This window comes from Hoplias malabaricus, chromosome 5 (assembly GCF_029633855.1).
Source record: "Hoplias malabaricus isolate fHopMal1 chromosome 5, fHopMal1.hap1, whole genome shotgun sequence".
Classification (NCBI taxonomy): Eukaryota; Metazoa; Chordata; class Actinopteri; order Characiformes; family Erythrinidae; genus Hoplias; species Hoplias malabaricus.
In genome coordinates, this window is record NC_089804.1 from 41,748,272 (window position 1) to 41,766,821 (window position 18,550).

General features: G+C 43.6%; 1 protein-coding gene across 1 annotated transcript; it reads left to right on the forward strand.

Annotated features, from left to right (window-relative positions):
- The first annotated feature begins 1,758 nt into the window (after positions 1 to 1,758).
- On the forward strand, positions 1,759 to 4,979 carry il10 (interleukin 10). Its single transcript, XM_066671174.1, has 5 exons — positions 1,759 to 2,076; positions 2,462 to 2,521; positions 2,934 to 3,089; positions 4,341 to 4,403; positions 4,573 to 4,979. Exons 1-5 carry the CDS (start codon positions 1,909 to 1,911, stop codon positions 4,666 to 4,668), a joined length of 543 nt encoding a protein of 180 aa, XP_066527271.1. The 5' UTR covers positions 1,759 to 1,908; the 3' UTR covers positions 4,669 to 4,979.
- The last annotated feature ends 13,571 nt before the right edge of the window (positions 4,980 to 18,550 follow it).

Here is an 18,550-nt window from a genome sequence, read left to right on the forward strand (position 1 = left end):
ATATATATAATTACACACACATTGATTATCTATGTTTCATCACTCACTCTCAGTTTTGACTACAAGTTGCATTCTTCACACGCTTCAGAACTTGAGTAACATCCCATAATTAATCCATAGGGTTTAATATGATGTTGTCCCACGTTTTGATGCTACAACAGTTTCAACTTTTCTGGGAAGGTTTTCCACAAGGTTTAGGAGAGTGTTTATGGGAATTTTTAACCGTTCTTCCAGAAGTGCATTAATGAGGTCAGACGCTGATGTTGGACGAGGCCTGGCTCACAGTCTCCGCTCCAATTCACCCCAAAGGTGTTCTGTCGAGTTGAGGTCAGGACTCGCTCCTCCATGTCTTTACGGACCTTGCTTTGTGCACAGGGGCACAGTCGTGTTGGAACAGGAAGGGGCTGTCCCCAAGCTGTTCTCACAAGGTTGGGAGCATGAAATTGTCCAAAATCTCTCTGTGTGCTGAAGCATTAAGAGTTTCTTTCACTGGAACTAAGGGGCAGAACCACACTCCTGAAAAACAAACCCACTGTGATTGACCCATGTCTCCACTGCGCTAGAATCCTCTTGGTGATATAAGGCTAGGAAACATTCCACGAAGCACCTCAGCATCCACTGACACCACTCTGTTATTTTACATGGTCTACCACTTTGTGGCCGAGTTGCTGTCGTTCCCAGTTGCTTCCACTTTGTTATAATACCACTGACAGCTGACTGTGGAATGTTTATTAGTGAGGAAATTTCACTTCTGAACTAGGTGCACATCCTCTCATGGTCCGACACTGGAGCTTTAAAGCTTCTTTTATGTATTTAAAATTTTCAGGCAATGTAAATGTTCTATCATTTTTTTTCCTTCTTTATGTTATCTACTGCCAGAGACCAACAACAAGCTGGAGGTGGCACTAATAAACAAGAGAAACTTGAGAATTTCAAAGTGAGTAAAACAGACTAAGATCACTTCTACTGCTACAAATTACTAATGTGACTACAACAACAACCACACTAAGCCACTCCTGTAACTACTGCTACTACTACTCCTGTGAAAACTAACACTACCAAATCTACACTAACCTCCCACCACTACTTGTGTGTTCAGTAGTAGCTCAGATCACTGAGCACTGACTAAAGATAAAGACTCTGTAGATCTATAGGAAAGTGTAAATATCAGGAAATCATCACTGGGAAAATGAAAATCCAGAAAAAGAATGAATGCAAATCCACAATATCACATTTAGTCACTATGCTTCTGTGTCATTGTCTGTTAAAGTTGTGACTGAATTTATTTTTGAAAATATCATTAGTGTATTAATCTCACAGGCTGCATACATTTTTCCCAAATCAGCATATAAATAATAACAATTTAAATAATTAATTATGATGTATCAATCAATTAATAAACCTTTTAATAAGTCAGAAATTTAATAGAGATTTAAGAGATGTATTTCTCTTACTGTCAGTCAGCATTGAAACTAATCTGAACAGTTTTATTTGTGCTGTCCAACTTGTGATTTTTTTTAATGAAAAAAATTGTAAAGGAAATCTTTGGAGGGAGGTTAAAATCTGATATCAGCATTCTAGATAACAGCCTACAAGAGATAAAAATATCAGCTGATGTGTAATCCATACATTAATAAAACCTTTCCATTTATGTAATATAAGAAAAAAATCCTGTCAATCTATGAGTGAGCAAATAGCAAACATCAGCAGTGATGACATAGACATATTGAGAATATTTCACTGCCAGTAAGCCTTGCCCACCACCCCACAGGAAATAAGTGAGGAATTTTTAGAAAATGGGGTATAAAAACAGCAACACCAGAGGGACTCCTCTACACTTCTTCTCCCTCGGGGGTTTGGCTGAATCTTACATAAGGGTTAATCTTACGAAAGACTTCGACGTCGAGGATGCACTTCTTCAGGTTCCTCTTGTGTTCTCTTCTGACGATGCTGCTGGCGGAGTACTCTCAGTGCATAGCAATCCCCTGCAAGGACAACTGCTGCTCTTTTGTGGAGGGCTTCCCACTCAGACTGAAAAACCTGCGCTCCTCATATGATGAGATAAGAGACTACTATGTGAGTACTACAACCTACTTTGATCTGAATATATATCAGTGCTTTTTGAGCAAAAAAAGTTCTAAATCATTTGCTCTTAAAACAAACTGGAAATGTATTCATTATTAGCATCATTGTAGAAGTCTGGAACCTTTAGAAGAGAGCTGAAATGGCATTATTTACTTTTTTTAGTGAGTTTAACACACACTAGTTTTCATGTATTAACAACAAAATTAAAAGTCAGAAAGCGTTCAGAAATGTTGATTTTGTGCAAAAAAACAGCTAATTCTTTTAAGCTTCTTTAACAATTTCAGTCAAATGTAAAGGATCATTTGTGCTTGTTTATTTTTTTTAAATATTTAATAGAGGCATGAGACATGAGCTTTCTTTATTTTATCTACTGCAGGAGACCAACGACGAGCTGGAGGTTGCACTAATAAACAAGACAGTCCTTGAGAATTTCAAAGTGAGTAAAACAGACTAAGATCACTTCTACTGCTACAAAACCCACACTAATGTAACTACAACAACAACAGCCACCACACTAAGCCACTCCTGCTAAAAAACACGACTCCTGAGACAACTAACACTACAAAATCTACACTTCTCTCCTACCTGTACCTGTGTGTTCAGTAGTAGTAGTTGTTTTCATGATTCAACTGATAGTATTCACACTAGCACTCATTCCTACAACTGCAGCTTTCTTCCCCGGCTACACATTTGCTTCGTAATAACTAAAAAAACTCATCATATCGAAACTGAAGGTTGAATCTAACGCATAACGCTTGTTTTCACACAAGTCAAAAGTGGGGGAAAATCGCCTACGGGCGCTGAAGGCTGGCTGCCGACTGATTTTGTTGGTCTCTTTTCTTTTCTAGAGTCCTTACGGGTGCCATGTCTTTGACGAAGTGCTGCATTTTTACCTGGGGACTGTTTTGCCTACGGCCGTTACAGAAGAAACGAAACGGTTTCAGACGTCAATAGACAACATTGGAAACATCTTCCAGGCGCTCAAGAAGGATATGATTAAATGTGTAAGTGTAAATTCCTTGGTTTATCTATCGGTGTGAGGACGTTTTGTGTTGTTTGAATTAGGATTTATTCATATGCGAAAACGTTCCTGTTGTCAAAAACATGTCGGTTACTTCGAAAACGGCAGGTGCACTTCGGGTTTAGTCAGTGTTCCTCATGAATGGACCGACAGAAACGTCCCCACAACGACGGTGAATGTAATGGCTTTAGAGTAACGTACGTTAAACGTCGCGTTCACCTGTAAACGGACCACCGTACTGCAGGCACTGCTTGTGTTCATGGACAGCAACGACATGTCCAAGACACAAGATTTCCTCACAGCCTGTGAGAAATGATGAACAGCCTCAGGGTGGTCAAGGGCTGATCGTGTGGTGAAAACGCCAAAACTACAAAGTTGGGCTTGTTGTGTTTTCCAAGACCCAGAAGTGTAAAATTTTGTTCGTCACTGATTCGTCGCGCTCATAGCACAGAGCTATTAGTCACACAAACAGTTCCTCGACATCATGAGTCAACTTCTGTTTATACATTTGTGGCCAAAGTGGTCAAGTCGTCGTGTGTAGCACCAAACTCCTTATCCTTTTCCTTACGTGCATTCCACACTCATCAGTGAAAGAGGACGTAGGACTTTACAAGGTTGCTAGGAGATCAAATAACCAGCGGCCATGTTTATAGCAAGTGTGTAAATGCTAATATTCCATTAGCCTGCCAATTTAGGCCACTATGTACAGAGGTTTCTGTAGTTACTTGTGGATATGACACTAGGGTTAACCCTCAAATTACTTCCTTCTTCCTTTATAGTGTGCTATGTAGGTTATGAAATTCTGGCTTACACACAAACAGTTCACTATTTGTCCACACTGGAAGTGTAAGAGTGTGGCTGCAGCTCAGATATCCATTTGCTAATTCAACATAATATTCAAGTTTTCAGTTTAGTGTAGATGGCACATTAATTAGAAAACACAATCGTGGAAGTATTTCTTTTATATAAAGAGTTACTGCAAATTGCAGACCCTGTGAAATGCTAGCATGATTAATAACCGATACATAGCATAGCATGGACACAATTGCCTTTGAATATCTATTTTGGGTTTAGCATTTTATCTTCCATGTCTACATTTTATCTTGTGGGACTGTTGTCCAAACTTGTTACAGAGACAGGGTAAACTTTCAAAGATGAACTCCATGCTGTATCCAATTAAAACTGACTCTTAGGCCCAATACAGACAAATAATTCTGAATTCCTTCTGTTACAGCGGAGATACTTCAAGTGCCAGAAGCCTTTTGAAATTGCCAGCATCAAGAAGTCCTACAATGATGTAAGTGTCAATATCAAGTGAACATATACAATACAGTCTCTCAAGATTTCATTAAGTTAGTGGTCAACAGATAGTTATTACCCAAAGATATAACAGTGATCAACGAAGAGGTGCATCTGAAGTGTGTAGGCCATGAGTTAATGATTTCTTTCCTTCTTTTTGGCTTTAGATGAAGGAGAAAGGGCTGTACAAAGCCATGGGAGAGCTGGATTTGTTGTTCAACTATATTGAAGAATATCTGGCATCAAAGCGTCAAAAACAGTGACTACAGACAATGAACCCCTTGGATATCCTGAAAGCCCTGTTTAAATGGATAGGTGCCGACAACAGAACATGGAAAACAATCTCTGCTGGACACTGTACAAATATCTATATTATATTTGACCTTTTTATGCTGTTTATTCCAGTACTGCTGCCACACTACTTAATATTTTGCACTGAGCTTAATATTTTTCTAGAGCCACAATCTAGAAAAGTTCTTGATAAGATAATGTTCTGCAGAGAACCCAACATATTAAGTCATATTGACCAAGAGTATGCTCAAGTAGTTGCTTTTTGCAATTTGGATCAACTGCAGTGTGAAATTGTATTTCTAAGTTAATATTTATTTTAATTTACAGATCCAACTGTTTATTTATATTTGTATATCTGCAAATGCTTATTAAAAAAACTGAAAATTCATGGAGATGGTTTCTATGTCATCTTATTATTATAACTGGGTTTTGGTTTTGGTTTTAACAAAACTGCAAGCTACACCATATGGACAAATGTTTCACAATTTCTTCTGAAATGAAGGGTACTAATTATGCAATAACTGACTACACTTATCTGTAAAGACTACACCAAGATGAAGGGTATTTACAACTATTTTTGGGATAATTCTCAGTGGTGTACGTGCATTATTGACCTTTCATGATGCTGTTGGATGATTATTTTTGGATCTAAAGCACCACCCACCATCATGCCCAAAGCAGTGGATAGTCCTGATTGCAGATCCACTGCTACATGGGGTGGCATTACACTGCTCTGGCAGACACATGGTACTGGACAAGGTTAGGCTTCCACAAAGCATCACATTTCATGTTGCTAGAACGTAGTTTGATGTATAACGCATATCACAGGTCTCTCACAGAAACAGTTACAAATGCAACAAAGTGAGAAAAGAGCACAATAGGTTTCATTGTAGATTTATCCTTGTGACTACATTAGGGTGTGTCAAAGCTTGAATGAATGCAGTGTTAAAGAATGACTCTTCTAACCTCAGAAGTGACCTAAATAGGACAATTTCCAGCAATTGCGCTGTCACCTCTTTACAGTAAACTCATGCAGCATGCCTCACTTCACAGACTGTATAAGAAAGCAAACCTCTAACTGCCGTACTGCTCTAGCACATCGCTCATTGTGTCAGCGAAAAAACACAGAGCCAGTTTCAGTTCTGAGAGTGCTGAGTAAAGCTTAAAAATGTTGGTTAGCGCTACACTGAAGCTGTGGAAATCGAAAGCTCTTGCATATAATAAAGCGCCATTACAGCAGTGCTGGTTCCTTTAGGTTGATCAGGGCCTAAGTGCAGTAGCCTAGCTAATTGTGGCTTACCTAGAACTGAGCTGGTGGGTTTCTTCAGAAGCTCTTACAGGGAAGAAAGCAGACGTACTGGAAGGATTTGCATTAGTGATATCCATGGTATATATACACACAGACACACATATATACGTGATAATAAATGGTAGGATAGTCACAAACACTGAGTGCTAATTTTCACCTCCTTCAAGCCCATGTCATAATCTCTTCACAGTTACAGGCATCTACTTCTTTGTCTATTATCATTCAGAGGAAAAGATAAAAATTAAAGTTCACATTTATGGATCAGGAAAGATTTGTCCATGTCCTGGGGAGATGGTTTCTCCTCTGAAAACACACACACACTCACACTAATCACCAAACCAAAACACAATCACAGAACAATATTAGCCCTTAATAATAAATAATAATAAATAATACCCAATGAAATGGCAGTAATGCTAAAAAACACATTCCTAGTGGTACATCGCTACATATTATTAGGGAGACACAATCTATGCTCAAAGTCTCATGAATCTGAAAGGAAGTTATAACCAGTCATATTCAGTTATCTCTATATAATTCAGTTTTTCATTTTTATTTACAAACGCTTAGGCCCTACTCCCAATTCCCCTTTTCTGTGTAGTTTACTTACATGCAGTGCATAGAACAGCCGTTCCAGGCCACAGCTCTGTACAAAGTCTTCCAAGAATGGAAGAAGGCGTTTTTTTTTGTCAAAACTTAGATATAACTTATGCAGATACACTAGATTTTTTTATAACATTTTTGTTTTGTGTTTTAATCATCAGTAGTTAGAAGTTTAAAAAGCAGTGTTTTGGATGTTTAATTAATGTACAGTGCAGTACAAGTTATAATGCAGCAAAGTGTGTCCTCAGTTGGAGAAAGGTGGGAACACACCCTGGAGGGGCGGGTGAGGGGCAGTCCTTCACAGGGCGACATACACTCACAAATTCACTTCACTCACACACTCACAGCTACCGACACTTTTGAGTCTCCAGACAACCTACAAAAGTATGTTTATGGGAGGAAACCGGAGCACACCACACTCCTCACAGACAGTCACCGGAGGAAACCCACGCAGACACAGGGAGAACACACCACACTCCTCACAGACAGTCACCCGGAGTAAACCCACGCAGACACAGGGAGAACACACCACACTCCTCACAGACAGTCACCCGGAGGAAACCCACGCAGACACGGGGAGAACTCACCACACTCCTCACAGTCACCCGGAGGAAACCCACACAGACACAGGGAGAACACACCACACTCCTCACAGACATTCACCCGGAGTAAACCCACGCAGACACAGGGAGAACACACCACACTCCTCACAGACAGTCACCCGGAGGAAACCCACGCAGACAGACGGAGAACACACCACACTCCTCACAGTCACCCGGAGGAAACCCACGCAGACACAGGGAGAACACACCACACTCTTCACAGACATTCACCCGGAGGAAACCCACGCAGACACAGGGAGAACACACCACACTCCTCACAGACAGTCACCCGGAGGAAACCCACGCAGACACAGGGAGAGCACACCACACTCTTCACAGTCACCCGGAGGAAACCCACACAGACACAGGGAGAACACACCACACTCCTCACGGACAGTCACCCGGAGGAAACCCATGCAGACACAGAGAGACACACCAATGAATATGAGCAAAAGTAAAAATATTTTTTGTATTTTATATAAAGCACATTATTAATTCAATTTCAGATATTTGGAAACTTGAGGATTTGTTCAGCTCAGTTCAGCTGAACGTGGTTCTGCACAACATTTTAAAATCAAAACAACTCGGTGAACAATTATATAACTGTACTATATTAATACAATAACAATTGCAATGGGGATGTCTACAATTGTAGGCAAATGCTGTTCTCTCTGGTTTGTTTACATTAAGAAGCTCCACATCTTTTAAGGAAGAATGGTATGTTCTCTATGTTGTCTAAAATACCCCAGTTGTAATTTATTAGCGCAGAGAGAGAGAGAGAGAGAGAGAGAGAGAGAGAGAAAGCCTAGCATACCAGACCTAGACACATTTTTTTTTCTTACCCATTCATCGACACTGGGGCTCCGTAAACGCATTTGACTGGTTTTGAGCACAGAACCTGGAGAGCAGCAAGTGGAAAGGGAGTTTTATAAAGTGTTTTTTGATTAAAATCATGAATAAAACCTTAAGACCTTCTGGCTCCGGGAACAGTTCTGCACCTGAACTTTAAACGACAGCGGAGCAAACAACACGTGAAGAAACCGAGAGGAATAAAATAATTTCAGAAACTGCAACAGCATGGTTCTAAGTATCTTGGAGATACACAGATAGTGATCTTTCTGAGTAGATGGACCAAACTTCGAATGAACAAACACCATTAACAGAAAATGGGGTAGCGCTTAGTGTCTTATTCCACAGGTTCATTTTTGGATTTCCAGTACAAAAGGATTTCAGAATCCCAAAAATGCAGCCGTGTGCAGATATCGGGGCCCAATTATATTATGCCTCTCTGCACCTTCGTCCAATGTAAACTGCCTTTGTTTCAAAGTTGAAATGCTCCATTGATTTTTTTATTCTGAGCATTGTACGTGTTCTAACACCACACTGATAGGAATCTTTAAGACGTTACAGAGTACAATCAGCAAGAAAAATATTACGACCGTCCTTGTATTTTCATTTTAATGTCTGTGACCCAAAGTGGGAAATAAACTGTAAACCACAGTTGTGCTGAGGTCCCAGAGGAACAACTACACTTACATTAACTTATGTATGTTTAGTATACTTCCATGCACTTATAAATAATTTATTAACTGTGCTGTTTCATTGAACTACATACTTAGTTTGGTAATTATATGTTGTTAGTGCTATTAAAAATATACTTAATCAACTAATTTTACTAAGACTCACTTGAATATACCCTTTGCTTCTAACTGTATTTTACAAAATAAAAAAAAATAAAATTTATATATATATATATATATCCATCCAACTTCCAGATAACAGTTAATATACTAATAAAATATAGAAAACGTGTTCTCCCTATGTGTGTGTGGGTGAACAGTCAAAAACAACCGCAAGGTTTCTCACTACAGATGGACTGTAGGGTTTGACTATGGCAGAGGGGGCTCTACGTCAGAATGATTTTTATATATTCATTCATTCACAGGGAGAACACACCACACTCCTCACAGACAGTCACCTGAAGGAAACCCATGCAGACACAGGGAGAACACACCACACTCCTCACAGACAGTCATCCGGAGGAAACCCATGCAGACACAGAGAGAACACACCACACTCCTCACAGACAGTCATCCGGAGGAAACCCATGCAGACACAGAGAGAACACACCACACTCCTCACAGACAGTCATCCGGAGGAAACCCACGCGGACACAGAGAGAACACACCACACTCCTCACAGACAGTCACCCGGAGGAAACCCATGCAGACACAGAGAGAACACACCACACTCCTCACAGACAGTCATCCGGAGGAAACCCATGCAGACACAGAGAGAACACACCACACTCCTCACAGACAGTCATCCGGAGGAAACCCACGCAGACACAGGGAGAACACACCACACTCCTCACAGACAGTCACCCGGAGAAAACCCATGCAGACACAGGGAGAACACACCACACTCCTCACAGACAGTCACCCGGAGGAAACCCATGCAGACACAGAGAGAACACACCACACTCCTCACAGATAGTCACCCGGAGGAAACCCACGCAGACACCGGGAGAACACATCACACTCCTCACATACAGTCACCCGGAGGAAACCCATGCAGACACAGGGAGAACACACCACACTCCTCACAGACAGTCACCTGAAGGAAACCCATGCAGACACAGGGAGAACACACCACACTCCTCACAGACAGTCATCCGGAGGAAACCCATGCAGACACAGAGAGAACACACCACACTCCTCACAGACAGTCATCCGGAGGAAACCCATGCAGACACAGGGAGAACACACCACACTCCTCACAGACAGTCATCCAGAGGAAACCCATGCAGACACAGAGAGAACACACCACACTCCTCACAGACAGTCATCCGGAGGAAACCCACGTGGACACAGAGAGAACACACCACACTCCTCACAGACAGTCACCCGGAGGAAACCCATGCAGACACAGAGAGAACACACCACACTCCTCACAGACAGTCATCCGGAGGAAACCCACGCGGACACAGAGAGAACACACCACACTCCTCACAGACAGTCACCCGGAGGAAACCCATGCAGACACAGGGAGAACACACCACACTCCTCACAGACAGTCACCCGGAGGAAACCCACGCAGACACAGAGAGAACACACCACACTCCTCACAGTCACATGGAGGAAACCCACGCAGACACAGGGAGAACACACCACACTCCTCACAGACAGTCACCCGGAGGAAACCCTCGCAGACACAGGGAGAACACACCACACTCCTCACAGACAGTCACCCGGAGGAAACCCATGCAGACACAGAGAGAACACACCACACTCCTCACAGACAGTCACCCGGAGGAAACCCACGCAGACACCGGGAGAACACATCACACTCCTCACATACAGTCACCCGGAGGAAACCCATGCAGACACAGGGAGAACACACTACACTCCTCACAGACAGTCACCTGAAGGAAACCCATGCAGACACAGGGAGAACACACCACACTCCTCACAGACAGTCATCCGGAGGAAACCCATGCAGACACAGAGAGAACACACCACACTCCTCACAGACAGTCATCCGGAGGAAACCCATGCAGACACAGGGAGAACACACCACACTCCTCACAGACAGTCATCCGGAGGAAACCCATGCAGACACAGAGAGAACACACCACACTCCTCACAGACAGTCATCCGGAGGAAACCCACACGGACACAGAGAGAACACACCACACTCCTCACAGACAGTCACCCGGAGGAAACCCATGCAGACACAGAGAGAACACACCACACTCCTCACAGACAGTCATCCGGAGGAAACCCATGCAGACACAGAGAGAACACACCACACTCCTCACAGACAGTCATCCGGAGGAAACCCACGCGGACAAAGAGAGAACACACCACACTCCTCACAGACAGTCACCCGGAGGAAACCCATGCAGACACAGGGAGAACACACCACACTCCTCACAGACAGTCACCCGGAGGAAACCCACGCAGACACAGAGAGAACACACCACACTCCTCACAGTCACATGGAGGAAACCCACGCAGACACAGGGAGAACACACCACACTCCTCACAGACAGTCACCCGGAGGAAACCCATGCAGACACAGGGAGAACACATCACACTCCTCACAGACAGTCACCCGGAGGAAACCCATGCAGACACAGAGAGAACACATCACACTCCTCACATACAGTCACCCGGAGGAAACCCATGCAGACACAGAGAGAACACACCACACTCCTCACAGACAGTCATCCGGAGGAAACCCATGCAGACCCAGGGAGAACACACCACAGTCCTCACAGACAGTCATCCGGAGGAAACCCATGCAGACACAGAGAGAACACACCACACTCCTCACAGACAGTCATCCGGAGGAAACCCACGCGGACACAGAGAGAACACACCACACTCCTCACAGACAGTCACCCGGAGGAAACCCATGCAGACACAGAGAGAACACACCACACTCCTCACAGACAGTCATCCGGAGGAAACCCATGCAGACACAGAGAGAACACACCACACTCCTCACAGACAGTCATCCGGAGGAAACCCACGCGGACACAGAGAGAACACACCACACTCCTCACAGACAGTCACCCGGAGGAAACCCATGCAGACACAGGGAGAACACACCACACTCCTCACAGACAGTCACCCGGAGGAAACCCACGCAGACACAGAGAGAACACACCACACTCCTCACAGTCACATGGAGGAAACCCACGCAGACACAGGGAGAACACACCACACTCCTCACAGACAGTCACCCGGAGGAAACCCATGCAGACACAGGGAGAACACACCACACTCCTCACAGACAGTCACCCGGAGGAAACCCATGCAGACACAGAGAGAACACATCACACTCCTCACATACAGTCACCCGGAGGAAACCCATGCAGACACAGAGAGAACACACCACACTCCTCACAGACAGTCATCCGGAGGAAACCCATGCAGACCCAGGGAGAACACACCACAGTCCTCACAGACAGTCATCCGGAGGAAACCCATGCAGACACAGAGAGAACACACCACACTCCTCACAGACAGTCATCCGGAGGAAACCCACGCGGACACAGAGAGAACACACCACACTCCTCACAGACAGTCACCCGGAGGAAACCCATGCAGACACAGGGAGAACACACCACACTCCTCACAGACAGTCACCCGGAGGAAACCCACGCAGACACAGAGAGAACACACCACACTCCTCACAGTCACATGGAGTAAACCCACGCAGACACAGGGAGAACACACCACACTCCTCACAGACAGTCACCCGGAGGAAACCCATGCAGACACAGGGAGAACACACCACACTCCTCACAGACAGTCACCCGGAGGAAACCCATGCAGACACAGAGAGAACACACCACACTCCTCATAGTCACATGGAGGAAACCCACGCAGACACAGGGAGAACACACCACACTCCTCACAGACAGTCACCCGGAGGAAACCCATGCAGACACAGAGAGAACACACCACACTCCTCACAGACAGTCACCCGGAGGAAACCCACGCAGACACCGGGAGAACACATCACACTCCTCACATACAGTCACCCGGAGGAAACCCATGCAGACACAGGGAGAACACACCACACTCCTCACAGACAGTCACCCGGAGGAAACCCATGCAGACACAGAGAGAATACACCACACTCCTCACAGTCAGTCACCTGGAGGAAACCCACGCAGACACAGGGAGAACACACCACACTCCTCACAGACAGTCACCCGGAGGAAACCCATGCAGACACAGAGAGAACACACCACACTCCTCACAGTCAGTCACCTGGAGGAAACCCACACAGACACAGTGAGAACACACCACACTCCTCACAGACAGTCACCCGGAGGAAACCCATGCAGACACAGAGAGAATACACCACACTCCTCACAGTCAGTCACCTGGAGGAAACCCACGCAGACACAGGGAGAACACACCACACTCCTCACAGACAGTCACCCGGAGGAAACCCATGCAGACACAGAGAGAACACACCACACTCCTCACAGACAGTCACCCGGAGGAAACCCACGCAGACACCGGGAGAACACATCACACTCCTCACATACAGTCACCCGGAGGAAACCCATGCAGACACAGGGAGAACACACCACACTCCTCACAGACAGTCACCCGGAGGAAACCCACGCAGACACAGAGAGAATACACCACACTCCTCACAGTCAGTCACCTGGAGGAAACCCACGCAGACACAGGGAGAACACACCACACTCCTCACAGACAGTCACCCGGAGGAAACCCATGCAGACACAGAGAGAACACACCACACTCCTCACATACAGTCACCCGGAGGAAACCCATGCAGACACAGGGAGAACACACCACACTCCTCACAGACAGTCACCCGGAGGAAACCCATGCAGACACAGAGAGAATACACCACACTCCTCACAGTCAGTCACCTGGAGGAAACCCACGCAGACACAGGGAGAACACACCACACTCCTCACAGACAGTCACCCGGAGGAAACCCATGCAGACACAGAGAGAACACACCACACTCCTCACAGTCAGTCACCTGGAGGAAACCCACACAGACACAGTGAGAACACACCACACTCCTCACAGACACCCAGAGCGGGCCTCAAACCCACAACCTCCAGGTCCCTGGAGCTGTGTGACTGCGACACCTACCTGCTGCGCCACCGTGTCGCTGGTGCAGCATTTCAGACATGATGCTGAAATTCTTGTTCATGTTTTCGTCACCTTCCATTTTAATGAGCGCAGCTCTCTCTTATGTGGCTCCTAAAAAAACCCTCCGCTCACTTCAGTGTCCCTGAGACTCTGCTGCCAGGATTCTCCTCACTCCTATTTTATATTTCACTGGCTCCCTCCCTCCCTCCCAGCACATTCTCTTTAAACCCCTCCTGCTCACACACAAATCACTGCATGATCTGGCACCTCCTTGTTCAGCGGAACTCCTGCCCCCACCCTGTAGGTCCTCCAATGATGGTCATCTGGTCTTTCCCAAATGTAGACGGGTTCCTGCAGAGGGCAGATGTCTGTGTCACGTTCTAAACAGCACCTTTATTTGCTAAAGAACCTTTCAAGTTGTGTTGTTTATAAGAAATCACTACAATTTCATTTATATCAAAGCCTTCACTGCACACTGTTACTTAATGCACCACTATTAAAACATATCAGTACAGTTTTGTGAAATTTAGTGCACAGATGAAACACTAAAGTACTACTAAGGAAATCCGTTCTTGCATTTATTACGTTTTAATATTGCACTTCTATTTAGAGCAAAACAAAGTGCTTGAAATGTACTTATTAATATTAAAGTATATTTCTAGTACATTGCAATATGCTTAATCTTATGAACACACCACATTCCTCACAGGCAGCGACCTGAGGTGGGCCAAAGCCTCAAAGGCAAGTCGAGACTCAGAGCTACTGGTTGTGCCTGCAGCCGCATTCATAACAAACCACTGCACTCCTGTGTGAAGTTTTTAAAAAGTGTGTATATATATTCTATTTTATACCTTATATACACTTTACACTTACACTTCTGAGAACACGTGCTGTCAGTTATAAAGCCTCAATACTGGTTCCATTCCTGCCAGAGATTAATTTAGTAATAAAATACACAAAGCAAAACAAAAAGTACTGATAAAATCAAAAGTGGAGCACATAAAATGTACCAATATTTAAGTTTTTTTCTAACTGAGAGTTTCCATTTCACAGCTTAGCAGTCATTTCCTCTTGGCGTACACGGCTTGATACAGGTTTGCAATTGCCTGAGTGTGTTTGTCAACAGTCAGAGTACTTTTGTATAATTCTGGAAACCAAAGTCTTTCAGAAGCTGTATGTTTCCTGTCAAGAAAAGAACAATAAAAAAACAAAAACAAAAACAAAAGAAGGAGGAGGGGAAAAAAAACAATGACGTGGTGATTGCATCCAAGGCACTGTTTAGGGATTTGGCCTTCAGCCATGCCAAGGTTCTCCCAAACTAGTCCTAGTGGTGTACAGTGTGAAGGCCTTTATGAAGGAATTGGAGAGTGTTGGATCACAGCAGTAAAAATAAAACTAATCTGAGAAACACTCTCCTAAATGACACTGGTCTTTAAAGCAGCATCATATTAAAGTAGGAACTCAGACCTCTTTGGTGGACATTTGTAGCATTAGTCATCACCATATCGTTATCAGTATAATTAGTAATAATTTGATTTCAAAAGCCTGACGCTGCCAGTCAGCCGAGCTCCAATCTGAACCACGGCTTGTGAATTCTGTTTCAAATTTATATCGGTGGCACAGCAGTTCTCCGACCCTACGTTGGCATGTTTATCTCCTGACTCCATAATCCTAATTCCAGTTTCTGAATTTGAAATAAAAATGTATTTATATTCCATACCAAATATTTAAAGCACTTTATTATTAGGACCGGGCGGCATGGTGGCGCAGCAGGTAGTGTCGCAGTCACACAGCTCCAGGAGGTTGTGGGTTGATTCCCGCTCCGGGTGACTGACTGTGAGGAGTTGGTGTGTTCTCCCCGTGTCCACGTGGGTTTCCTCCGGGTGCTCCGGTTTCCTCCCACAGTCCAAAAACACACGTTGCAGGTGGATTGGCCACTCAAAAGTGTCCGTAGGTGTGAGTGTGTGAGTGAATGTGTGTGTGTCTGTGTTGCCCTGTGAAGGACTGGCGCCCCCCCCAGGGTGTATTCCCACCTTGCGCCCAATGATTCCAGGTAGGCTCTGGACCCACCGCGACCCTAAATTGGATAAGCGGTTACAGATAATAAATGAATGAATGAATTATTAGGACCTGAGCAGTTATTAAATCTTTACTGGTGCTTTCCCCACGGGCTAATTCCATTCTGAAGAACATTTGAAATCATTTTAAAAGCCATTTTAAGATAGAAGTTAAGTCAGCGCTTCTGTTAATTTCTTTAAAAAAACTATGACAAAATTTTTTGCTGACATTTTTTCACAACAAACACTAGACAATAACCATTTGAAAATTAGAGATATGATAAAAATGTTTTGTCTGTTTATTCAAGGACTAAAAACCAAACAATAACATGAAAGACCGATAAGTGACCCTTTATTTCTGATTTGTAAACACAAAACCACAAGGAAATTAAAGCAGAAAAATGCTCTGTTTGCTGTGAATGACACTGTGAAGCCTTTTTACTAAAAGGACACACAGCAGTATCTGCCACTACCACAGGATTATGTTGTTTCCCATTAAAATGCCATGAGTGCCCTTTATTCCTATTTTTAAAAATGTGCCTCAGTCCTGTGCCATGGGGCAGATACAGCTCTGATATATTCAAAGTTATTTTAGAGTATTGTCCCACGGCATCTTGATGAACACTGTCTCTCTACACACTGAGGGCAGCCGGGAAAAATAAAATCAAATTAATCATTTCTAGTGAACCCTTACCACAAAGGTATAACAAATTTTATTAAATAAACCCAAGTTGAAGTATATTTCCCATGTACACTTTATACAGTCAATGTGTGTGTATATATATATATATATATATATATTTATATATATATATAAATATATAGTAAGTATACTACTATCAGTAGTAGCCTATACTTTAGATGTAAAATTAGTAAACTTTGAGTACACTGATCCAGGTGACTGTCTGTGAGGAGTGTGGTGTGTTCTCTCTGTGTCTGCGTGGGTTTCCTCCGGGTGACTTTCTGTGAGGAGTGTGGTGTGTTCTCTCTGTGTCTGTGTGGGTTTCCTCCGGGTGACTGTCTGTGAGGAGTGTGGTGTGTTCTCTGTGTCTGCGTGGGTTTCCTCCGGGTGACTGTATGTGAGGTGTGTTCTCCCTGTGTCTGTGTGGGTTTCCTCTGGGTGACTGTATGTGAGGCGTGTTCTCCCAGTGTCTGTGTGGGTTTCCTCTGGGTGACTGTATGTGAGGTGTGTTCTCCCTGTGTCTGTGTGGGTTTCCTCTGGGTGACTGTCTGTGAGGAGTGTGGTGTGTTCTCCCTGTGTCTGTGTGGGTTTCCTCTGGGTGACTGACTGTGAGGAGTGTGGTGTGTTCTCTGTGTGTCTGTGTGGGTTTCCTCTGGGTGACTGACTGTGAGGAGTGTGGTGTGTTCTCTGTGTGGGTTTCCTCCGGGTGACTGTGAGGAGTGTGGTGTGTTCTCCCTGTGTCCGTTCGCGTGGGTTTCCTCCGGGTGCTCTGCTTTCCTCCCATGCTCCAAAAACACACGTTGGTAGGTGGATTGGACGCTCAAAAATGTCTGTATAATGTTTTACTGGGTGTGATCTTTTAGTATTTTATTTACATTTTTGACATGATCATCTTGCTCAAACCTTGGAAGAATATTGTCAACCAAATGTTTATCTCTTTCTGTGTTAACATTGTGTACATCAGGTTTAGTTCCATCTGTTTTTCCCACCACAAACGAAAAGTAAATTATATTCATCAATATATAATATCAACTTGATGCATAAGGCATAAATACTTATGTTTACTCAGTTTAAAGAAAGTATAATTTCACACTTGAATTCAGCTTGGGGGTTTACCAAGTAAAGGAGTCGACTCCCATAAAATCGACTCTTCCCATTTTCGCTCAAATCAAGAGTTGACCAAAGATTCATTGAGTTGAAACTCTGGGAGTCGACTCAGTCTTGGCTTGCAAACACCTCCTGCAGCGCAGTCTAAACCGGGAGTCTAAAACACTGAAAGTGAAAAAAGCTTACAATGATTTTGATTTAATTGTAAGCTAAAAGTATTACGTAGTGTTCTTTTAACGTGGTTTAATGAACTAAAACAACAACCTAGGAACATCAAACTTCATAAGCGCTCTGTGCGGCAGAAACAATGAACCTGTTACTCAAACGGAGAGAGACAGACGTTATGTCAAGCTTTTCTTCCCATTTAAACCCATTAATGAGGAAACAGCTTAACGTGGTTAATGTATGAAAACAATACTGAGTTATTGGGAAAAGCCTGGTGTTCCTAGGTTGTTGCTATAGTTCTTTAAGCTTTTTTCCACCCACACATTAAGCGTTTTAGACTTCCCTTTGAACTTAAAATGTTGTCCAATAAAGGCAAAATATATTTGAAGAAAAAGTGGCCACCTCACTTCCATATTTTTGTATGCTAACGTTAATGTTAAAATAACTTTTAAGCTATCATTTATGAAAATCAATAATAAATACCTCTAAAATAGTAAAACGTTAAAAAAATACAGGGACATATTTCTTTAATTTAATCGACTAATAATAGCGTAAAATGTATTCCTCAACACAAACAAATCAAAAACTAAAGGAAATGATTAAAATACAATGTAGTCGAAAGACTAAGAAAATATCTAAATCAAAATAAACACTGAGAGGTAAACACTGACCA